At 42.0% G+C, this 25,216-nt stretch overlaps 1 protein-coding gene across 1 annotated transcript in view; it reads left to right on the top strand.

Moving 5' to 3' along the window:
• LOC140205806 (dihydropyrimidine dehydrogenase [NADP(+)]-like) overlaps positions 1-25,216 on the top strand; it is a 927,724-nt gene that overhangs the window by 713,127 nt on the left and 189,381 nt on the right. Inside the window, exon 16 of the mRNA XM_072273510.1 lies at positions 6,497-6,580. Within this exon, the coding sequence (XP_072129611.1) occupies positions 6,497-6,580 (84 nt within the window). The remainder of the gene's footprint in view (positions 1-6,496; positions 6,581-25,216) is intronic.

Below are 25,216 nucleotides of genomic sequence, written 5' to 3'. Positions count from 1 at the left end.
CACACATCAGTTTCTGATGAACGCAGCAGGCCAGGCAGCATCTCTAGGAAGAGGTACAGTCGACATTTCGGGCCGAGACCCTTCGTCAGGACTAACTGAAAGAAGAGCTAGTAAGAGATTTGAAAGGGGGAGGGGGAGATCCAAAATGATAGGAGAAGACAGGAAGGGGAGGGATGGAGCCAAGAGCTGGACAGTTGATTGGCAAAAGGGATATGAGAGGATCATGTAGGCCTCCTGTCCCATGATCCTCTCGTATCCCCTTTTGCCTATCACCTGTCCAGCTCTTGACTCCAACCCTCCCCCTCCTGTCTTCTCCTATCATTGTGGATCTCCCCCTCCCCCTCCCACTTTCAAATCCCTTATTCACTCTTCCTTCAGTTAATCCTGACGAAGGGTCTCGGCCCGAAAAGTCGACTGTACCTCTTCCTAGAGATACTGCCTGGCCTGCTGCATTCACCAGCAACTTTGATGTGTGTTGCTTGAGTCTCTTAAATTAACTGCATCTGTATCAGCCTCCACCACCATAACCAGCAGTGTGTTCCAGGCACATAGCATTCTCTGAGTAAAAGTCCCTACCTCTGACATCTCCCTGAAATTTCCTTCACTCCCCTTAAAAGGGGGTTAGGTTTATAAATTTAGCATTTGGTGCAACATTTACATGCTTCATGAGATAAAAGTTTAAGCTTACTTGTTGAGGAATTGTTTCAAGATTCACTGTGCTTTTGATGCACCAGCGCAGTGAGTTAGATGAACAATCCAAATGGCATCCAATGATGTCCAACACATACTATACTCAAATATAAATACCCCCCGCAGTGCGGACAACTCTTGCAGAAACTCCCTGCTGATGAACCTGAGGCTTGTTCTGGGTATATTTGAAAGAAACCTGCAAACCATTAGCCTTTAGCCAACAAGCACAGACCTCGCTGTGAGTATCCCTTGGACTACGAACATCATAACTGGACCTGACTATGACCCTAAACTTGAACCTCACACACCTGTTGTAGAGCTCTGTTCTCCAGGTTCTGATCAGATTCGAGGGAGGGATCACAAATTCACCTCCTCTGATTGACAACTCTTAAATCAAACGTATGAGGATGTAAATGTAAGTTATTTGGTCCATGTGTCCATGCCAACTTCCAGAGAATAATCCCATTCCCCCCTCCTAGTTCCCCATTTTTCTCCAACATATTCTCTCAGTTGTCCATATTAACTTCCCCTTGATTCTCTTTGCCATTAATTTCCACCTAGTGACAGTTTACAGACTCCAGTTCACCACCAGCGTGTTTGGAATGTGGGAAGAATCAGGAGCACCTGAGGAAGCCTGAACAATCAGAGAAAGAAAATGCATAGAAAAAGCGCAGGGAACACTGATGGCTGGGATCGAAGCTGGGACTGTGGACCTGAGGGGTAGCAGCCCAACCTCCATGCCATCTTGCCATCTCCATTTCACCACTTCCCTGTACAGGATTGCCAAATTGGACACAAAGTCTTGGGCCTTAAGTTAAAAGAATTTCACAACAGCCAGCCCTTGTTCCATCCCACCACACATAACCAGTCTAATATGCCTTTCCTGGCACAGGAAAAAAAATATTGCTTAGTTTTAAACTGGAGGGAGAGATTAAGGGAAGTCAGCCAAAAAGATTTCATTTGTAGTGGAAATGGAATAAAACTAAAATGAATTGCATTGTCCTCCTGTGATGTGCATTTGATCACATTAGCGTGACATAGTTAGTGATTGATTTCCTATATTTTGTTTCTTGTTACCACATTACTCAAGGTGGTAAAAGTCTTTTAAAGAGCTTCAAATGAGTCTGAAATATGAGGGGTAATTTTAAATCCCAAAGGTAGTTGAGCATTAAGCAGTCATTAAGAAAGATGTGTGCCTTCATTTTAAGGTTGTATTATTCGACAGAGAACTATTTCCTCCAGGTCTAACTAAATTTGGTGTAAATCCTATAGCTTCCACCTCCATATCTCCACCCACTGTGTCTCTGTGTCTTTGCACTATCACCTCACAACCCCACACTTCTGCTCTGTGATCACCCTACCTCTGTCACCCTTTGCCCAAACATGGACCAGTCCTCAACTATATCTTCACAGCTTTACAATGCCCCCCTTTCTCCCCAGACTCTCTCAGCTCTACAGCTTGTCTTTGTCAAGAACTTGCCTCGTCTGATGAGTGGTCGAGCCAGTCAGTCTGCCTGACTTCCAGAATAGGCCATTAAAAGTAAATCTAAACCTTCACTGAGTTAGATTTGGAAAGATTTATATCCTCCCATTCGCTTTCAGTTCCTAACACCCCACACCTGCTTTGAAGCATAACACATGTAGGCTCGTAGCTTTACAGTATCCTACAAAATCAGCTTTATCTCTCTGTAGTTACAGCTCTTGACAACTGCATTTCCTTGTAACGCAGACTGTATATACTCACGGTGATGATCCTGAAATTGCAAGTCATGTTTTGTGTGTGACGCTGCAGTCTTTACTACAAAATCCCAGGTTAAGAGAGCTTATTGAAGGGAAATTAAATTAAATGCTATTAGTAATTGGTTTTCTGATATTAAGCTCCAGATTCATTTTAAACCGATTTTGGCCTGATTGACCATGAAATCTGCCACTGAATTCTGGCTTAACTCGAGCTTCACTGTTTAAATGCCAACAATGATGAATGGCTTTATCAAGGAGCTTCTTCCTTTACTGTCGTTTTCATTCACAGTGCTTATTATTATTTTTTCACTTCTGCAATGGAGCGAGAAGAATCATAACTGACAGGAGCAAGTTTTTGAAGGAAAAAGATACGTTTAATGTTTTAGTTCAAGATTAAGAGTTCCAACATTTTGGTGTAGGACTTAATTTGCAAGTGCTTGTTTTTCACATGCAATATCAATCTATCATAATTATGCCCCTTGCAACATTGGTTAGTGCTCTACCATGAATATCAGGAAAATGCCCAAAGAGTGCCGTACATCAATCAGTGTTATAAGTCACATTTTCTATCATCATCTCCTCAATAATACTGATAGTCACCACACTATCCTGAGATTCATTTTCTTGTAGGCATTCACAGTAGAACAAAGAAATACAGTAGAATCAGTGAAAATCTACACACAAGCACTGACAAGCAACCAATGTGCAAAAGACAAACTGTGCAAATACAATAAATAAATAAATATTACTGAGAACATGAGTTGCTTCAGTCACTGAAAGTGAGTCTGTAGGTTGTGCTCAGTAATCAGTTCAGTGGTGAGGTGAGTGAAGTTATCCATGCTGGTTTAGGAGCCTGATGGTTGACTCCTACTGTTCCTGAACCTGGTGGTGTGAGATCTAAGCCTCCTGTACCTCCTACCCAATGGTAGGAGTGAGAAGAGAGCATGGCCTGGAAGGTGGGGGTCCTTGATGATGGATGCTGCTTTCTTGTGGCAGCGTTCCTTGTAGATGTGCTCAATGGTGGAGAGGGCTTTTCCTGTGATGGGTAGGGCTGTGTCCACCACAGTGCCGTCCATCACAGGATATAACACATTATCCATGAAATGGATAACAGTGCTACTGTTGTGAGGAGTTCTCACTTCTAGGACTGTGGTTAATTGATTTTGATCAATTGTATCCACTACAAACAAATTCCTATAAAACTAATAGGCCGCAAAAGAAGTATTGCATCCTGACCTAGTCACCAGGCTATAGAATTGTTGCAGAAGTGATTCAGTTATTCTTAGACAGAGAGACTGAGATTTTTCTCTGTGGAGGAAAGAAGTTTAAGAGAAATAAACATCGCAATGTCTGGAAACAATCTGAATCAGAATGAAGTTCATCATCACCGGCACAGAAACATAGAAAACCTACAGCACAATACAGACCCTTTGGCCCGCAATGCTGTGCCGAACATGTACATACGTTAGAAATTACCTAGGGTTTCCCATACCCTCTATTTTTCTCAGCTCCATGTACCTATCCAGGAGTCTCTTAAAAGATCCTATTGTATCTGCCTCCAACACCATCGCTGGCAGCCCATTCCACGCACTCACCATTCTCTGCGTAAAAAACTTACCCCTGACATCTACTCTGTACCTACTTCCAAGCACCTTAAAACTATGCCCTCTCGTGCTAGCCATTTCAGCCCTGGGAAAAAGCCTCTGACTATCCACATGATCAATGCCTCTCATCATCTTGTACACCTCTATCAGGTCACCTCTCATCCTCCGTCGCTCCGAGGAGAAAAGGCCGAGTTCACTCAACCTATTCTCATAAGGCATGCTCCCCAATCCAGGCAACGTCCTTGTAAATCTCCTCTGCACCCTTTCTATGGTTTCCATGTCCTTCCTGTAGTGAGGCGAGCAGAATTGAGCACAATACTCCAAGTAGGGTCTGACCATTACCTCAACATTATAACTGCAACATTACCTCTCGACTCTTAAACTCAATCCCACGGTTGATGAAGGCCAATACACCATATGCCTTTTTAACCACAGAGTCAACCTGCGCAGCAGCTTCGAGTGCCCTGTCGATTCGGACCACAAGATCCCTCTGATCCTCCACACTGCCAAGAGTCTTACTGTTAATACTATATCCTGTCATCATATTTGGCCTACCAAATTGAACCATCTCACACTTACCTGGGTTGAACTCTATCTGCCACTTCTCAGCCCAGTTTTGCATTCTATCAATGCCCTGCTGTAACCTCTGACAGTCCTCCACACTATCCACAACACCCCCAACCTTTGTGTCATCAGTAAATTTACTAACCCATCCCTCCACTTCCTCATCCAGGTCATTTTTAAAAATCACAAAGAGAAAAGATCCCAGAACAGATCCCTGAGGCACACCACTGGTCACTGACCTTGTTATTGCATCTGTTCAGGACCCGGGTGAGACCTGATCTCCCTAGAAGAAGACAATTAGTTGCAGAGAGCTCTACATCTGATGAGTAGGAATTATTCAAAAGTGAAATAATCAGGGTTCTGGACTAACATGTACCTGAGAAGGTGAAACGTAAGGACAGCAAGTCCAGGGAATGTCAGATGTGAATGGATATCAAGGATGAGGGACATAGAGTAGCATATGAAAGGTACAAAGGACTAAAACCTGCAAGGCCTTTCACAAGTATAGAAAATATGTATCTACGTCAGTATAGAAAGTCTGAGGGAGGGTACTTAGTCAAGAATTATCACTGATAGATAAGGTTATGGAATATCTCAAAGTATTTTATTGAGTATATTAGGGCAATAGTATAATCAGGGAAGGATCCAAGGCTGTAATGAGGGATGATGAAAGTGAATGCGGGATTCTTGCTAGGTACTTTTAATCATCGCAGGTCACAGATAAGGTGGGAGATGATTGGAGATTGTAGAGTTTTAAATGTTACCAAGTCAAAGAGTCCAAGCTTGGTACAAGAAAGTAATACTGAGGTAAAAGACCCTATGGAGTTGTGGAGAAATCACATGGGGCTGAATGGTCTTTTCTTGCTTCTACCTTCTGTGTGGTGGAGAAGTCTGAAAGCAATTGGCCAAGTAAGTCATCCCATCATGCTGGTTCTCTCACCATCAGATAGACCCAATTTAGCACCTATACCACTTCCGTACCAGTTCAATGGTACCTTCCCTGTGCCAACGCAGTATTTGCTTGCAATATCTAGGGAAAACTACTCATGCCTTCAACATCAAAAGCCAACAAAAAACAAAGTGCCATGATTTCCGGCAAATGTTCCCTCAACTTTCAGCTAATGAACTTTGTAGCCTCTGCTAGGTTATTTCCTATTTATGCCATGATTGAAGCAGGAACAGCCTTCTCCATCACTTCAATAAACATTATTTTGGAAACTAACTCATTCATCTTTGTACGTGAAAGCAGATTGTTAAACAAAGTCGTTAGATTTCAAAAGGGTATATTTATTATTGAAAGCTTCCTAAACCATTTTAGGATCATTGCAATTTCTGATATTATTCAAAATAATAATATTTCAACTAATTTTTAAATATGATCTACTTCCAATGTGCCTATTTTCTAAGAAATATGACAATCCAATTTGGTACCAGGAAGTTATTTGTTTTATTTTTGTAATCTTGAACACTAAACGTTACTCGTTCTCTTCTCCTCAGTTGCCCATCACTTCCCTCTGGTTCCCTTCCTCCCTCTCTTCCTCCCATGGCCCTCTCCTATCAGACTCCTTCTTCAGCCCTTTACCTCTTCCAACTAACACCTTCCAGCTTCTTAATTCATCCCCCATCCTCTCTCAACTGGTTTCGCCTATCATCTGCCAGCTTGTACTCCTTCCCCTCATCCCACATTCTTATTCTGACTTCTCCTCCCTTCCTTTCCAGTCCTGATGGAGGGTTTTGGCCTGAAATATCGAATGATGATTCCTGTTCATAGATGCTCCCTGACCTGCTAAGTTCCTCCAGTACTTTGTGTGTGTCCCCCAATATTTCCAGAATATGTAGGATCTTTTGTGTTTGGGATTTTACTTTTACAGCAGACTTGAACTCTTCTTTCTTCCTAGGATTCTGGTGCAGATGCCTTAGAATTAAACTTGTCTTGCCCACATGGCATGGGAGAAAGAGGAATGGGCCTAGCCTGCGGACAGGTAAAATATCAACCTTATTTATTCATTAAAACCCTTCCCGACTGTACTGCAAACCCGTACCAGAATAGCAGTGTGGATTCTTGAATGTGGCCTGAAACCAAACACAGTATTACAAGCTTTGCTACTGGTCCTCTAGTGGTGTGATGAGACAGCACCTCTGACTGCATCCATTACAGCCAACTGATGTATGAAGAAGGTTATTTTTAATTATTTATTGAGATGTAACACGGAGTAGGCCTTTCCTGCCCTTCGAGCCACACTGCCAGCAATCCCCCAATTTAATCCTAGCCTAATCACGACACTATGTATAATGCCCAACTAACCTGCTAACTGGTAGGTCTTTGGACTGTGGGAAGAAACTGGAGCACCTGGAGGAAACTCGCATGGTCATGGGGAGAACTACCATCAGTTCCTTACAGGAATTGAATCCAAGTCACTGGTGCTGTAAAGCATTGCTCTAACCACTACACTACCACGACACCCTGTATAAGAGTATAACAGGATCTCGATGAACTGGGGAAATGGGCCAAGGGATGGCAAATGGAATTTATAATGGATAAAAGCAAAGTGTTGCACTTTGGTCAGTTAAACCAGGACAGGACATACACAGTAACCGATAGGGTCCTGGAAATTATTGTAGATCTGAGATACCAAACGGTGCATGTACATAGTTCCCTGTAAGCAGCAATGTAGATAGATTGTGTGGAGAAGGAGTTTGGCACACTTATCTTCACTGTGCAAAAGTCTTGGGCCCACGTAAATAAAATCTGTAAAGCAAAGATGCTTTCAACATAATGAAATGAAAAGTCCCTTAAAATCAAAAAAAAAATTATTACAAAGAGATTGAGGGGAGATTTGATAGAGGTATACACAATTATGAGGGGTATAGTTAGGGTAAATGTAAGCAGGCTTTTTCCACTGCGGTTGGGTGGGACTGCAACTAGAGGTCATGGTTTAAGGGTGAAAGGTAAAAGGTGAGAAGTTTAAGGGGAACATGAGTATAAAGCTTCTTCATTGAGAGGTTTCTGAGAGTGCGGAACAAGATACCCAGTGCAAGTGGTGCATGTCAGGCTTGATTTCAATGTTTAAGAGAAGTTTGGAAGTTTGGATGACTGTATTCCCGGTGAAGTTTGATGGGACTAGGCAGTTTAAATGCAAACAACAGGAATTCTGCAGATGCTGGAAATTCAAGCAACACACATCAAAGTTGCTGGTGAACGCAGCAGGCCAGGCAGCACCTCTAGGAAGAGGTGCTGCCTGGCCTACTGCGTTCACCAGCAACTTTGATGTGTGTTGCAGGCAGTTTAAATGTTTCAGCATGGACTAGATGGGCTGAAGGGCCTGTTACTGTGCTGTACTTTTCTATGACTCTATGACTCTAAACAGTAAAAAACTAAATCAAATCAATATTTGGTGGGACAACACTTTGCTTTTAAAACTGGATCAGTTCTTTCAAAACCACACTCTTGTGTGGTTTTATACAAAAATCAGTTGGTAGGTTATTCCAAGCATCTTAGAGAACTTGACGCAGTTCTTCAGCAGTCTTTGGCTGTCTCACTTGCTTCTTCCCTCCAAGTAATCCCAGGCAGCCTCGATGATGTTGATTTCAGGGCTCTGTGGAGGCATTACCATCTGAAACCACATAAAAAATCTCGACTGACGAAGACTTTTGCACAGTACTGTACAATGTTTAAAAGAAAATGTAGTCATGGATAGAGAAAACTTTAGATGTATATGAGCCAGATGTAGGCAAATGGTGCTAGCTTGAAATGAATCTTGGTTGGCATGGACATATTCGATTGAAGGATCTGTTTCCATGCTACTCTGCACTACCACACTATGTTGGAGGAGAGGAGTCCTCAACTATTCTCTGAATTGTTCTAATACGCAATTTGAGTTGGCCACTCAGCTGGGACGAAGAGGATCATCACAACCTCCTGTAAACCAGGAACGCCACTTCACCTGATCTTTATCTCATGTCTATATCCATTGTGCACAATGGCACTAATGTATGCCATTGGCTACTGAATGTGCTCCATATAGTTCCTAAGTGAGCTCATCCTAACATTAATTCCGGCCTAAATAAACTCATCAATCAAGGAGTGATCTTCTGTTTTTCTAATGCAAGGGAAAACTTTTGTGAACAGTTTTACCAGCAAATTTCTATCTCCTTAGTTATTATTCTGTGGTCTGAACACCATTGAGGACTCAGTACAATATAGATGTACAGGTATCTGTCATGTTAAACAACATTCCATTTATCAGAATTCAGAAAAAAAATAGCATGTGTGAAGATTGGTGAAGGTATAATATTTAATTTTGTAAATGTTGCCAATTTTCCAACTGGAAACCACCTTTGTCTCCAGTTTTGAATTTGCGAACAAGAATTTAGTATAATTGCAGTGTTTATAATAATTATGCCCATTTATTTCAGTTTTCAACCTTACCTGGATGCATTTAGTTGAATAGCAAATGTACCAGTAATCTGAAAGTAGAAACTGGTTATTTCCACTCCTCTGTTCATCATCCCATCCCATCATTTTTTTTCCCAATGGTTCGACTCTATATTCATCAATTTTATGAACATCTTTGCTGAGTTCTCTTGAGTTATAATGTTGAATTGTGACATTTGGACTCTTTTTTTTTCTGAATCCTTAAATGTCTCCCGTAAATCTGACAAACAGCTACCTTTAATGCTTCATGTATAGTTTTTCATATGTTAAGAGCGTTCACTGTTGCTGGCTCCAAGGGGTGCTCTGGTTGACTTGGCATTGTGCTTGCCAGAGTGCGCCACTGACTCTCCAATGCTTTGGTCAGCACAGTGTTTGTTCTGAGTCCAGGCCTCATTAGCTAAGGATCGATGGTCTTCAGGCAGAACTCTCATAGAGCCCACTGAATCTAATTCATTACAGCTGGTTCAGCTGCCCAGTGATGGCGCAAATCGGAATTTCTGTGCTCCGATTCAGAAAAAAACTAACCTAACTGAACAAAACTGAGGATAGCAACACACATCAAAGTTGCTGGTGAACACAGCAGGCCAGGCAGCATCTCTAGGAAGAGGTGCAGTCGACGTTTCAGGCCGAGACCCTTCGTCAGGACTAACTGAAGGAAGAGCTAGTAAGAGATTTGAAAGTGGGAGGGGGAGGGGGAGATCCAAAATGATAGGAGAAGACAGGAGGGGGAGGGATGGAGCCAAGAGCTGGACAGGTGATTGGCAAAGGGGATATGAGAGGATCATGGGACAGGAGGTCTGGGGAGAAAGACAGTGGGGGGAACCCAGAGGATGGGCAAGGGGTATAGTCAGAGGGACAGAGGGAGAAAAAGGAGAGTGAGAGAAAGAATGTGTGTATAAAAATAAATAACGGATGGGGTACGAGGGGGAGGTGGGGCATTAGCGGAAGTTAGAGAGGTCAATGTTCATGCCATCAGGTTGGAGGCTACCCAGACGGAATATAAGGTGCTGTTCCTCCAACCTGAGTGTGGCTTCATCTTTACAGTAGAGGAGGCCGTGGATAGACATGTCAGAATGGGAATGGGACGTGGAATTAAAATGTGTGGCCACTGGGAGATCCTGCTTTCTCTGGCGGACAGAGCGTAGGCTTTCAGCAAAGCGGTCTCCCAGTCTGCATCGGGTCTCGCCAATATATAGAAGGCCACATCGGGAGCACCGGACGCAGTATATCACCCCAGCCGACTCACAAGTGAAGTGTCGCCTCACCTGGAAGGACTGTCTGTGGCCCTGAATAGTGGTAAGGGAGGAAGTGTAAGGGCATGTGTAGCACTTGTTCCACTTACAAGGATAAGTGCCAGGAGGGAGATCAGTAGGGAGGGATGGGGGGGACGAATGGACAAGGGAGTCGCGTAGGGAGCGATCCCTGCGGAAAGCAGAGAGGGGAGGAGGGAAAGATGTGCTTAGTGGTTGGATCCCGTTGGAGGTGGCAGAAGTTACGGAGAATAATATGTTGGACCCGGAGGCTGGTGGGGTGGTAGGTGAGGACCAGGGGAACCCTATTCCTAGTGGGGTGGCGGGAGGATGGAGTGAGAGCAGATGTGCGTGAAATGGGGGAGATGTGTTTGAGAGCAGAGTTGATGGTGGAGGAAGGGAAGCCCCTTTCTTTGAAAAAGGAGGACATCTCCCTCATCCTGGAATGAAAAGCCTCATCCTGAGAGCAGATGCGGCGGAGACGGAGGAATTGCGAGAAGGGGATGGCATTTTTGCAAGAGACAGGGTGAGAAGAGGAATAGTCCAAATAGCTGTGAGAGTCAGTAGGCTTATAGTAGACATCAGTGGATAAGCTGTCACCAGAGATAGAGACAGAAAGATCTAGAAAGGGGAGGGAAGTGTCGGAAATGGACCAGGTAAACTTGAGGGCAGGGTGAAAGTTGGAGGCAAAGTTAATAAAGTCAACGAGCTCAGCATGCGTGCTGAGGATAGTTCATTTGAGTCACTTTGGCACAATTCGCAACATCACTGAGTACCAAGGTCTAAACATCACCAGAAATATAATCAAGAGCGGTTGAATTGTACATTGTGGCGATCCCGAGGGCCTGTGCAAAGGTGATTATGGTAGGACATTTCAGGAAGGGAATCTCCTAAGAGTACTTCTCTTTCATCATCGTTTCCCTACAAGTTATTGACTATCAGTGGTGTTATGTTGAATGATCACTTTGAGATGTGCTTGACAGCTCAGGCAGATTGCATACCACCTTCCTCTCTACAATTGGAAATGGTTGGAGTCAAGGACATTGGCCACTTACCATCCGGTTACTCGTAATTATTATATTCACTGGTGAAAGTACCAAATGATTGTAAAATGCTGACACATGTAACTGAAGTGCAAAGCGGTCTCCCAGTTACTATTCATCAGCATCTGCCTCAGTGCACCAGTGTGACTAATATCTATATCTAATAGCCATCTCAAAATTCATTGAGGGGAACTTTCATGCAAGAGCAAAGTATGGACAGATGCCTCCAAAACTGGACAGATATTCACTTCCTATACCATCATTACAACTGGTGCATCAAGTGGACGTTTAATCCCTCTGTTCCCGGCTGGACTCCTACCCAAGTCACGATAACAAATTGCACTTATATACTTAGAAACGGTGTGGAAGATAAAGAGGTAAAAGTAATTCAGGAATTTAGAGGCCAGGCCACTGAAGGCATGGTTGCCATTGGTGGAGATATTCAAAGCAGTTAAGCACAAGATATCAGAGATTTTAGAATCAATACTAAATTTCAGAAAATTAATGAAATATGTTACAGTTGGTGGATAAGTCAAGAGCAGTGGTTTTCACATTAATGTGAGTATCACAGTAACTTAATGTTTTTAGATAGTGTTCCATAGGTTTAATAGGTACATTTAATGTCACAGAAATATATACAATATACTTCCTGAAATTCTTTTTCTTCACAAACATCCATGTGTTCTCATGTAACTGAGAAAAAAGACTTCAAGGCTAGCTCTATGGGTTTCCAAAGGGAGCAGTTAGAATAGGATTTACCGAGACATTAAGCTTCTTTGTATAATGTACTGTAAGGCACAAGGTGGTAGAAATTATGTAAGGGGCAAAGGATAGTGAAGAGCCCAAAGATTAGAATAAATTCAAAATCCTTCAGAGAAAAACAAATAAATCAAGAAGGAGAAGATGGAGTCACAGAGTCGTAGACTACTGCAGCATGGAAACAGGCCCTTCAGCCCACTAGTCCATGCTGAACCACTGACCTGCCTAGTCCCATTGACCTGCACCCGGACCATAGCTGTCCTCATCTACACTTGCCAGATCCTTTCTGATACCATAAAAATTGGCCTTTCTCCAATTTAGAACCTCCAGGGAGGTTCAGTTTAAGGATCAGATGTATCCTTTTCCATAATGACCTTGAAACTATTGGCATTATGATCACTAGATGCATAGTGTTCCCTTAGACAAACTTCTGTCACCTGCCTTGTCTCATTCCCTAATAGCAGATCTAGCACCGCACTCTCTTGAGTTGGCCTTCAGACTTGTATGTTCTGATTTAGGAAATTTTCCTGAACACTTTTGACAAACTCTTTCTCATCCAGCCCTTTCACAGCATGGGAGTCACAGTCAGTATGTGGAAAGTTGAATTCACCTGCTATAACAACCTTATGTTTCTTGCAACAGTCTGTTATCTCTCTACGTTTTGCCCCTCTGAATCCCGCGGACTGTAGGGTGGCCTATAATATAATCCCATTAACGCGTTCCTACCTTTTTATTTCTCAGTATACGAGCTCTCCAGTCTGTCCTGTCTGAATGCTGCCACAAGTCTCTGACTAATAATGCCACCCCTCCCTCTTTATCCCTCCCGCTCTATCACATATAAAACAATGGGACCCCAGAACATTAAGCTGTTAATCCTGCCCTTCTTGCAATTAAGTCTCAGTAATGGCTACAATGTCATAATTCCACATGTTGATCTATGTCCTTAGCTCATCCACCTTTCCTACAATATTCCTTGGATTGAAATATATCGTGTTCAGAACATTAGTCCCACCAAGCTCGACCTTCTGATTCCTGACTGTCTATGTAGACTTAACAACATTTCTCTCCACAGCTACTCCACTACCTATTCTCGTGCTTTAATTCCCATCCCATTGCAACTCTAGTATGAATACCCCCTATGCTACACTAGCAAACATTCCTGCTAGGATATTAGTTCCCCACCAGTTCAGATGCAAACCATCCCTTCTGTAGAAGTCCCACCTTTCCTTAGAAGAGTGCCCAATGCTCCAAATATCTGAAACCCCCCCCCCCATCTGCCCCATCTCTTTAGCCACGTGTTAAACTGGACGATCTTCTTATTTCAGGCTAACTAGCGCGTTGCACGGATAACAGTCCTGAGGCCAAAACCCTGGAGGTCCTGTCCTTTAACTTAGCACCTAACTCTCTGCAATCAGTTTGCAGGATCTCGACACTCCTCCTGCATGTGGTACCGATGTGGACCACAACCTCTTTCTGCTCAGCCTCCCAATTAAGATTACCGTGGACTTAATCCATGATGTTCTGACCCTGGCACCTGGGAAGCAACAAACATTAAGGGAATCTCATTCTCATCCACAGAATCTCCTTTCAGTTCCCCTATCACCACAATTATCCTCATTTCTGCCCGCCCCCCCCCGTCCTTTCTGAGCCTATGTGACACTCTCAGTGCCAGACACCTGGCTTTCCTCTGCTAGATCAACCCTCCCCACCCCCACCCCCAACGTTATCCAAAATGGTATACCTGTTTTTAAGGGAAATGACCACAGGGGTATTCTACAAGGGCTGTCTATTCCTTTTCCCCTCATGACAGTCACCCAGTTGCCTGTGTCTCGTACCTTGGGTGTAACTACCTCCCTCTATGTTCTGTCTGTCAACCCCTCAGCCTCCTGAACGTTCCAGATTTTATCTAGATCCAGCTCCAATTCCTTAACAAGGTCTGAAAGAAGCTGCAGCTGGATGCACTTCCTATTGGTGTAGTAGTCAGGGACACTGGAGGTCCCCCTGCCTTCCCACAACCCATAAGAGGAGCATTCCACTCTCCTGTCTGGTATCCCCACTGCCCTAAATGTGCAATAAGAATGAAAGAGAGAATAAATAATGAAAAAATCTTGTGTGAAAATCAGCAAAAAATATAAAAACTGATAGAAAGATCTTTAAGAATATGAACAGGAAGAGAAGGGTCAAAGTGAACATAAGTCCCTTAATCAAGTAGGTTGAGAAAATACTTATGTGAGATGAGACACAGCAGTTTATGAGTCAAAATACCAGTATAGGCTTGGAACATGGACTGTTCCACAAAGCTAACAAAAAGGCAGGCATAACTGGGACCCATACGGATGCCCATGGCTACACCTTTAGTTTGGAGGAAGTGGGAGGAGACGAAGGAGAAATAATTACAGCCTTATTTTCACCATGGATGTCCAGTTCCTATATACCTCCATCCCCCAGCAAGAAGGTCTCAAAGCTCTCCGCTTTTTGGATTCCAGACCTAACCAGTTCCCCTCTACCACCACTCTCCTCTGTCTAGCGGAATGAGTCCTTACTCTTAGTAATTTCTCCTTCAGCTACTCCCACTTCCTTCAAACTAAAGGTGTAGTCATGGGCATCCGTATGGGTCCCAACTATACTGTATCTGCCTTTTTGTTGGCTTTGTGGAACAGTCCATGTTCCAAGCCTATACTGGTATCCGTCTTCCACTTTTCCTTCACTACATCAACGACCGCATTGGTGCTGCTCCTGCACGCATGCTGAGCTTGTTGACTTCATTAACTTTGCCTCCAACTTTCACCCTGTCCTCAAGTTTACCTGATCCATTTCTGACACCTCCCTCCCCTTTCTTGATCTTTCTGACTCTATCTCTGGAGACAGCTTACCTACTGATGTCTACTTTAAGCCTACGATCTCTCACAGTTACCTGGACAATTCCTCTTCCCACCCTGTCTCCCCTTCTTGCAATTTGTCCATCTCTGCCGCATCTGCTCTCAGGATGAGGCCTTTCATTCCAGGACGAAGGAGATATCTTCTTTTTTTAAAGAAAGGGGCTTCCCTTCTTCCACCATCAACTCTGCCCTCAAATGCTTCTCTCCCATTTCACGCACATCTGCTCTCACCCCATCCTTCCGCCACCCCACTAGGGCTAGGGTTCCCCTTGTCCTCACCTCCCACCCCACCAGCCTCTGGGTCCAACATATAATTCTCTGTAACTGCCGCCACCTCCAATGGGATCCCACCACCAAGCACATCTTTCCCTCCCCCACTTTCTGCTTTCCATAGGGATCGCTCCCTAGGCGACCTCCTTGTCCATTCGTCCCCCCCATCCCTTCCCACCGATCTCCCTCCCAGCACTTATCCTTGTAAGTGGAACAAGTGCTACACATGCCCTTACACTTCCTCCCTCACCACCATTCAGGGCCCCATACAGTCCTTCCAGTTGAGGCGACACTTCACCTGTGAGTCGGCTGGGGTGATATACTACATCCGGTGCTCCCAGTGCAGCCTTCTATATATTGGTAAGACCGGAAGCAGACTGGGAGATCATTTCGCTGAACACCTATGCTCTGTCCGCCAGAGAAAGCAGGATCTCCCAGTGGCCACACATTTTAAATCCACGTCCCATTCCCATTCTGATATGTCTATCCATGGCCTCCTCTACTGTAAAGATGAAGCCACACTCACGTTGGAGGAACAACACCTTATATTCCGTCTGGGTAGTTTCCAACCTGATGGCATGAACATTGACTTCTCTAACTTCCGTTAATGCCCCTCCTCCCGTTCTTACCCCATCCCTTATTTATTTATTATTTTTTATTTTTTCCTCTTTTATTCTCTCTCTCCTTTTTCTCTCTCTGTCCCTCTCACAATAACTGCTTGCCTGCTCGCCATCTTCCTCTGACGCTCTCCTCCCCCTTTCTTTCCCCCTAGGCCTCCCGTCCCATGATCCTCTCCCTTCTCCAGCCTTGTATCCCTTTTGCCAATCAACTTTCCAGCTTTTAGCTCTGTCCCTCCCCCCGTCTTTTCCTATCGTTTTAGATCTCCCCCTCCCCCTCCCACTTTCAAATCTCTTACTATCTCTTCTTTCAGTTAGTCTTGACAAAGGGTCTCAGCCCAAAATGTCGACTGTGCTTCTTCCTATGGGTGCTGTCTGGCCTGCTGCGTTCCACCAACATTTTGTGTGTACAGCAGTTTATGAAGCATTTTGCATCAGGGTTTATGGCATAAAGCACTCTGAACATCTCATAATGCACACATGGAGCAATTCAATATCATCCGAGCATTAGTATTGAACAACTAATGGAACTAAGCGCTGAGAGATCTCCTGGTACCAATGGTTTGTTTACTGCAATCTAGGCAGAGGAAGAAGAGTGTGCTCGGACTTTTGTCACAATGATATAGTAGGAAACCTGAAAGGAAACATTCAACTGTGGTGTCATAGGAAGGATGACAGAAGGGGTAGCTTTAAAAGAACGAACAATAAAGCAGACTATTATTTAAACAGGGAAAGATTCGAAAAGTAATGCAGTTCAAATGGATGTGAAGGTCCTCATATATTAACACAGAGTTAGCACAATGCTACAGCTGGTAATCAGGATGCCCAATGCGATGTTGGGTTTTATATCACAGGAGTTGGACTAATAAAATCAAGAAGTCCTTCTATATCTGCACAAGGCACTATTGAGACCACATCCAGAGTACCAAGCATAGTTGTGGTCCCATTATGTAAGAAAATATATATTATCATTGGAGGCTGTTTAGAGAAGTTTATTAGAACAATCAGGCTGTATTGAAGAACTGTTTTATGAGGAAAGATTGGAGGCTGAGTGTGGACTTGAGACTTGAGCTTAAAAGACCTAAGAGAAGATCTTATTGAAACAAGAAAGTTTCTAAGGATGTGGGTGGTGTTAATAGAGTAAATTCTGGGAAAATATTTTGCCTCATGAGATAGGCCAGATCCAGGGGACATTGTTTTGGAATAAGAAGTTCAATTAAGGATTAGAGGTTGAGAAATGTTATTCTCTTAATGGGTTGCAAGTTTTTGGAATTCCTGGAGACAGAAGGCAGTGTAAGCTCATAGTTAAACCTGAGATAAATATGTTTTTAAACAAATAAGGAATCAAAGGGTATTAGGGAGAGGATGTGAAAGTGGACATGGTGAAAGTTGGATTGGCCGTGATTTTGAGTGGTAGAGCAGGCTTGAGGGGCTGAAGGACCTGCTTCTATTTCTATGTATCCTGGCCTCATGACCAACCAAGGTAAAGGTTGTAGACAGATTAAGAAGAATGTATTAGTATTCTTATAACAGCAAACTGCCAGGAAATCTTATCATGGTATTGTAAATTCCTTTCCATTCAGAAAAATAGGTAAGCAACATGTTCTAAAGTCTTTGTAGGTGAAGGGAATGTTGCAGGTTGGGCAATAGTTTGCAAGTAAAGTTTGGAAAAAGTCAACAAAAGGAATATCCCACTGCACCATTTAGTTTAGAGCAGCTCTTTATAAACCAAATTTTCCACTGGAAGTGAGCCAGCTTCCAGATGCTATTGGTGAGATAGTAATTCAGTAGAGGTTTCCTTATCAAGTACCAGCTAAGTGAGTAATGTTCTCCATGGAGTTCTAAGGGTTAATTAATATTTATAATGGCAGCAGAGATCTAATATCTTTGGTGAGATTATATTATTCATGCTGTATGTGCATTTGATTGAGGAGCATTTAAAAACATCCTGTTGTGCTTGTAGACTGTTCCTAGTTTGATTTGTCAGCACAGCAGTGATCGGTGCACTTTAATAGAGAAGCAGTACATTGTGCAAAGCAGCTTTAAGATGTTTCAACATGAAAGACCCTATCTAATTGTAAATATTATTATAATATATAAATATGGTAAAATCCTTGGTGCCTCTTGACAGTTGCTAATTACTGTCTTAATTGATGACAGCCAGATCAGCTCAATTAAAAAAAAAACTACTGGATGGTTTAGTGATGGAAAATTGTAAGAAGAATTGTCTTTGGGTTTAAGTTCTGTCAAACAGCTAATATATTAGTAAACCAGCTTTTGGAAGAATCTTTCAGTACCAGCTGTTTGGTTCATTATAATTTTGTATGACTGATCCTCTGAGTGCTTCATTTATAACCATTATGTGTGAAATTGTAATTTCATATGGACCTCCATAATCTACATTTTAATATATATGTAGTCAGATTTTCCCTGAGAATATACATCTTTAGAATAATGGGAGTTTACAATGCACAAATTAAAATTTAATCCAAAATGGCAAATTAGAATATGTCTTCCACAAAGCGTAATTTCAAATGCATAAATACATTTGGACAGAAATGTTATTCTGGTACCAGTCACTACTGCAATTGTTAGATTATGCAATTAATAAATTACTAGCATTATATTAGACAATGTTATAGCTAAGAAAAGATTTAGAAAAATTACATACTTTGAAGATTAGTTGCCAAAATTTTCAAAACAATACCATTTCATCTGAATGAATCTATATTTAAAGTAATGCTTATTCATCCTAGTTTAGTAGTTATGGTTGTTTTCATAGATGCACATATTTTACTTAATCCAGAACTGATAAAATTCTTTTAAAAATGCATGCAGAATAATTATTCTAATTGAGAGACATTGTGCACTTCTTAATAAAAAGAAAATGAAACGACCATATTTTACCTCTTACAAAATGAATCTTTTGTTACTATTACCCACTGCATTCAACATAAAGCAATTATTTAACTACTGTACTGAATTCCTCTTGAGTTGATTCTATATATCATCTTTGAAACTTCAAGCTATTTTATTGCATGTACAAGGAATAACTCTTTCAAAGGTTGTAAGTACATCATAAATCAATATACATTCAAACTAACGCATATTTTTATACGAGCATACAATGTGTTTATATCTCCTAGATATAATTGAAATAACCTCTTTCAGTCCTAATCCTTATGCAAAAGACAGTCCAATTCACTTCTAGTACTTCTGGAAATACATTGTTCAAAATGAATACTGCAGTTTCATCTTGTACACATTGGGTAGCATCATGCATATGATTCAATAATGCCTTAAAGTGTTGTTAGATAAAATGGTTTCAATTTACATTCTGCTCATGTACGTTGACAAACTGAAGTCATGCCACTTTGAATAAAAGCTAGCAGCAGGATGGGGGAAGGGAATATGGCTCAGGATGAATAAGATAGTTGTGCATCATTTAGAAAACAATGTTACATTTTCTGATCCAAATCTAATGGGAATTAAAATATTTGCTTTAACTTTTATTATGAAGTGTGCTCGCAAGTAAAGGTATGTTTTTTAATACAGGAGCAAACTCATCTGCACATTCACTACTGCCTGTATAAATTCAGGGAATACTATTGCACAATTCATAGCAGGGCATGCAGGGCAGCAGAATTTTTTAATGCTTTTATTGTTTGTCTGGCCTGACTATGTTTATATACACTCAGTGGCCATTGTATTAGGTACACTAGTACATCTGCTCATTAATAGAAGTATCTAATTGGCTAATCATGTGGCAGCAATTCAATACATAAAACCATTCAGACATGGTCAAGAGGTTCAGTTGTTGTTCAAACCAAACATCAGAATGGGGAAGAAATGTGATCTAAGTGACTTTGATTGTGGAATGATTGTTGGTGCCAGACGGTGGTTTGAGTATCTCAGAAACTGCTGATCTCCTGGGATTTTCACATGCAATAGTCTCAAAAGTTTACAGAGAATGGTGCGAAAAACAAAAAGACATCCAATGAGTGGTAGTTCCGTGGACAAAAATCCCTTGTTAATGAGGGAGGTCAGGGGAGAATGGCCGGATTGTTTCCTGCTGACAAGAAGGTGGCAGTAACCATGTGTTACAACAATGTTGGGCAGAAGAGCATTCCTGAATGCACAACACATTGAACTTTGAAGTGCATGGGCTAGAGTAGCAAAAGACCTCAAACACACACCCAGTGCCCACTTTATTAGGTTCAGGAGGTGTGTAATATGTGACTACTGAGTGTAGAAACTGCTGGGATTAAAATCCTTCATGTTTTAAGCCAAGATCAATAAACCAGGCAGAATTTTGGAACTATTCCACTGGGAGGCTCAAAGGGTTGGTGAGAAAATCTATAACAAATGTAGATTGAGACTGGATAGATTTATTGGGTCTCTGATTCAAGCAACAATTAATCTGTAAGTGGTCATTTGTAAGAGACGTGACTCAGTGCAGCCTTGAACATTGTGGGAGGCTAGGGAGGAAATTGCAGTGTGCCTCGTGGAGATACTTGCTCCCTTGTTAGCCATTGTTGAAGCTGCCAAAGAGTAGAAAGTAGGTAATGTGGAACAATTGCTTCATTAGTTTAAAAAGGTAGCAGTGACAAGCCAGAGAATGACTGACCATCAGCTGATATCAGAAGTTGTGAACTCACTGAAAGGGAATCTGAAGGACAGGTTCTATGAGCATTTGGACAGTCTGATTAGGAGGAGTCAGCATAGCTCTGTGCTTGGAAGGTCTTGCTTGTCAAACAATAAAGAGTTTTATGAAGAGGTTTATGAAAAAGATGGGTTAGAGTAGGGCAGTGTATGTTGTCGGTTTGGACTTCAGCAAGACGTTTGACAGGGTTCTGTTTAGGAACAGTTACTATCCATTTATTGATTTCACTAAAGCATTCAACAAAGTGCAACATGAAAAATTATTTCAAATTCTCACTAAGCATTGATGGAAGGGACCAACAACTGCTTCAAAATTTATATTGAAACCAAATGAAGGCGGTAAAATTGATGATAATATAAGCAGTTGGACTAAAATTCGAAGAGGAGTTAGACAGGGATGCGTTGCCTCACCAGAATTGTTTAATATCTATAGTGAAATGATTCTGAGAGAAATAGAAGACCTAGATGGGATAAAAATTGGAGGTGTTAACATCAACAATATAAGATATGCAGACGATACCACCCTAATAGCAAGTGCTACAGAAGACCTACAGATCCTCCTAGACAAAGTACTACAAACAAGTGCAGATTTTGGTCTAACCCTCAACTGTAAAAAAACCAAATGTATGGTAATATCAAAACAGCAGGATACTCCCAACTGCCAATTGTACATCGGTAACCAAGAGACTGAACAAAAGACCAGCTTTAATTACCTTGGTAGCTTTATATCACAAGATGCTAGAAGTAAAGTAGAAATAAAAAGAAGAATTGCCTTTGCCAAAACCAACTTCCAACCCATTTTTACCAACAGACACGTTTCTATGACAACAAGGCTTAGGCTACTAAAATGTTACATCTGGTCAATCTTGCTGTATGTTTCCGAAACATGGACTATAACACCAGCACTCCAAAGAAACTGAGAAGCAACAGAAATGTGGTTTCTTAGAAGAACGCTGAAAATATCATATAGAGATAGGGTAACTAATGAGACAGTACTCCAATGTGCCCATACAAAAAGATCTTTAATGAGAACATTAAATGAGAGGAAACTTAAATTCCTGGGCCATGTCATCAAAAAGGAAGAAATAGAATACTTTACATTACAAGGCCATATGCCTGGGAAACACGGAAGAGGAAGGCAAAGAAGAAAATATATGGACACTGTGAAAGAACTAACAGATCTAAGTGTGCGAGATATCATTGACGCTGTATGGGATTGCTGGATGTGGAAAGCCATGATCACCCAAGTGTGTAACGTGCAAGGCACATGAAGAAGAAGAAGAAGAAGAAGAAGACTATCCCTCAGTCATCAGGCTCTTGAGCCAATGGAGATAACTTCACTTTTCCCATCACTGAAATGTTGCAGCAACCTATGTACTCACTTTCAAGGTCTCTTTATCTCATGTTCGTGGTATTTATTGTTTATTTATTTATTATTATTATTTCTTTCTATTTGCATTTGCACAGTTTTTTTGTTTTTGCACTGATTGAATGCCCAAGGTGGTGGGGTCTTTCATTGACTCTATTGTGATTATTATTTTATTATGGATATATTGAGTATGCCTACAAGAAAATGAATCTCAGAGTTGTATAGGGTGATATATAGTATATATATTTTGATAGTAAATTTACTTTGAACTTTGATAGGCTGGCCTGGAAGGTTATTTCTAGGGAGAGCTAATTGGGTGGATTCAAAATTGGTTCAGCGGTAGGTAGTACTGGGTGATTGTTGAAGGTTATTTCTTGGAATGGAGGTAGGAGACTAGTGATGTGCTGCAGGAGATGATGTTTAGATCTTTGTTATTGCATAAATGATTTGGATGTGGATGCACAAGGCTTGATCAGTAAATTTTCAGATGACACAGTATGAGGAGGTGTTGTCGATAGTAAAGATTGTCAGATTACAAGGCGACCTTGATCAGTTAGGAGAGTGCTACAAGGAGTGGCAAATAAATGTCATCACAGATATGTGAGAGGCGAAGCATTTTGGAAAATCAAACCGGCACAGGATTTATATGATGATTGGTAGTACACTTGGGAGTGTAATGGAACATAGGGACATTGGAGTACAAATGTGTAGATTGTTGTAAATGATACACAATTTAGACAAAGTGATGCAAAAGTCATTACATTGCAGTTGTGTAACTCATTGGTGAGGACACAATTGGAGTATTGTGTACAGTTTTGGTCACCTGTTATAGGAAAGGTGTGATTAAACTGGAAAGAGTGGAAAAAAACATGTACAGAGCCTGTAAAAAGTATTCACCCCGCCCGGGAAGCTTTCATGTTTTACTGTTTTACAACATTGAATCACGAAGTATTTAGCTTTGCTTTTTTGACACCGATCAACAGAAAAAGACTCTTTCCTCTCAAAGTGAAAACAGATCTCCGCAAAATGATCTAAATAAATTACAAATATAAAGCACAAAATAATTGATTGCAAAAGTATTTACCCCCTTTAATATGGCACAGCAAATCGTCACTGGTGCAGCCAATTAGTTTCAGAAGTCATGTAATTAATTAAACAGAGATCTGTTTTTGGAGACCTGTGCACAGTCAAGGTGTTTCAATTGATTGTAGTAAAATCACACCTGTATCTGGAAGGTCCAGCTGCTGGTGAGTCAGTATCCTGGCAAAAACTACACCATGAAGACAAAAGAAAACTCCAAGCAACTTTGCAAAAAGATTATTGAAAAGCAGAAGCCAGGAGATGGATTCAAGAACATTTCCAAGTCGCTGAATATCCTTTAGAGTACAGTTAAGTCAGTCAATCATCAAAAAATACAAAGAATATGACATAGCTGTAAATCTGCCTAGAGCAGGCCGTTCTCAAAAACTGAATGACCGTGTAAGAAGGGAAGTAGAGAGGGAGGCCACCAAGAGACCTTTGACAGCTCTGGGAGAGTTATAAGTTTCAGTGGCTGAGATGAGAGAGACTGTGCGCACAGCAACTGTTGCCCGGGTGTTTCACCAGCCGTAGCTTTATGGGAGAGTGGCAAAGAGAAAGCCTGTGAAAAAGCCTCACATGAAATCTTGGCTAAAGTTTGCCAGAAGCCATTTGGGAGACTCCGAAGTCAGCTGGAAGAAGATTCTCTGGCCTAATGAAACCAAAATTGAGCTTTTTGGCCATCAAACTAAAGGCTATGTTTGGCGTAAGACAAACACCACACATCATCAAAAACGCTCCATCCCTACCATAAAGTATGGTGGTGATTGCATCATGCTGGGGAGAATGCTTTGCCTGCAACAGGCCCTGTAAGGCGTGTGAACGTAGAGGGTAAAATGAATGCAGAAAAATACAGGGAAATTCTGGAGGAAAACTTGGTGCAGTCTGCAAGACAGCTACAACTTGGGAGAAGATTTGTTTTCCAGCAAGACAGTGACCCCAAGCATAAAACCAATGCTACACAGGAATGGCTTAAAAGCAACAAAGTTAATGTCCTGGAGTCCAGATTAGATATGGCAAAGTTATTTCCCATGGTAGGAGATTCCAGGACAAGAGGGCACGACTTCAGGATTGAAGGATGTCCTTTTAGAACTGAGATGTGGAGAAATTACTTTAGTCAAAGGGTGGTAAATCTGTGGAATTTGTTGCCACAAGCAGCTGTGGAGGCCAAGTCATTGGGTTTATTTAAGGCAGAGATAGATAGGTTCTTGATTAGCCAGGGCATCAAAGGGTACGGAGTGAAGATGACTGGAAGAATTGGATCAGCCCATGATTGAATGGCAGAGCAGACTCGATGGGCCAAATAGAAACATAGAAACATACAAAACCTACAGCACAATTCAGGCCCTTCGGCCCACAAAGTTGTGCTGAACATGTCCCTACCTTAGAAATTACTAGGCTTACCTATAGCCCTCTATTTTTCTAAGCTCCTTGTACCTATCCAAAAGTCTCTTTAAAGACCTTATCATATCCACCTCCACCACCATTGCTGGCAGCCCATTCCACGCACTCACCACTCTCTGAGTAAAAAACCATACCCCTGACATCTCCTCTGTACCTACTCCCCAGCACCTCAAACCTGTGTCCTCTTGTGGCAACCATTTCAGCCCTGGGAAAAAGCCTCTGACTATCCACACGATCAATGCCTCTCATCATCTTATACACCTCTGTCAGGTCACCTCTCACCCTCCGTCGCTCCAAGGAGAAAAGGCCGAGTTCACTCAACCTATTCTCATAAGGCATGCTCCCCAATCCAGGCAACAATAGCCTACTTCTGCTCCTATATCTTATGGTCTTATGGTCATATGGTCTTATGGAGTGGTCAAGTCAGAGTCCAGACCTCAATCCAATTGAGAATTTGTGGCTGGACTTGAAAAGGGCTGTCCAGTCACAATCTCCATGCAACTTAACAGAGCGTGAGCAGTTTTGTAAAGAGGAATGGGAGAAAATTGCTGTGACCAGATGTGCAAAGCTGGTAGAGAACTATCCACACAGTCTGAGCCATACATTTTTACACGGCCTGCAAACGGCCTAGCATTTCATATTAATATTATATAAAAGAAAATTCCAGCTGTGTAACAGCAAAGGCTATGTGCACGGGAGCATTTCAGGAATTGCACGGCTGTGCACCTGCACAGCTTAGAAGGAACAGTGATTGTTCCTGAGATAAAGCGAGCGCAGACAGAAGTGGTAACTGTCCATCTACTAGCGTGCATGATGCTATCCAGGGGATCTATACCTGGAGCTTCGTTTGTCC

Source organism: Mobula birostris, chromosome 12 (genome assembly GCF_030028105.1).
Source record: "Mobula birostris isolate sMobBir1 chromosome 12, sMobBir1.hap1, whole genome shotgun sequence".
In the NCBI taxonomy this organism is placed as follows: Eukaryota; Metazoa; Chordata; class Chondrichthyes; order Myliobatiformes; family Myliobatidae; genus Mobula; species Mobula birostris.
This window is presented reverse-complemented; position numbering and strand designations above follow the sequence as displayed.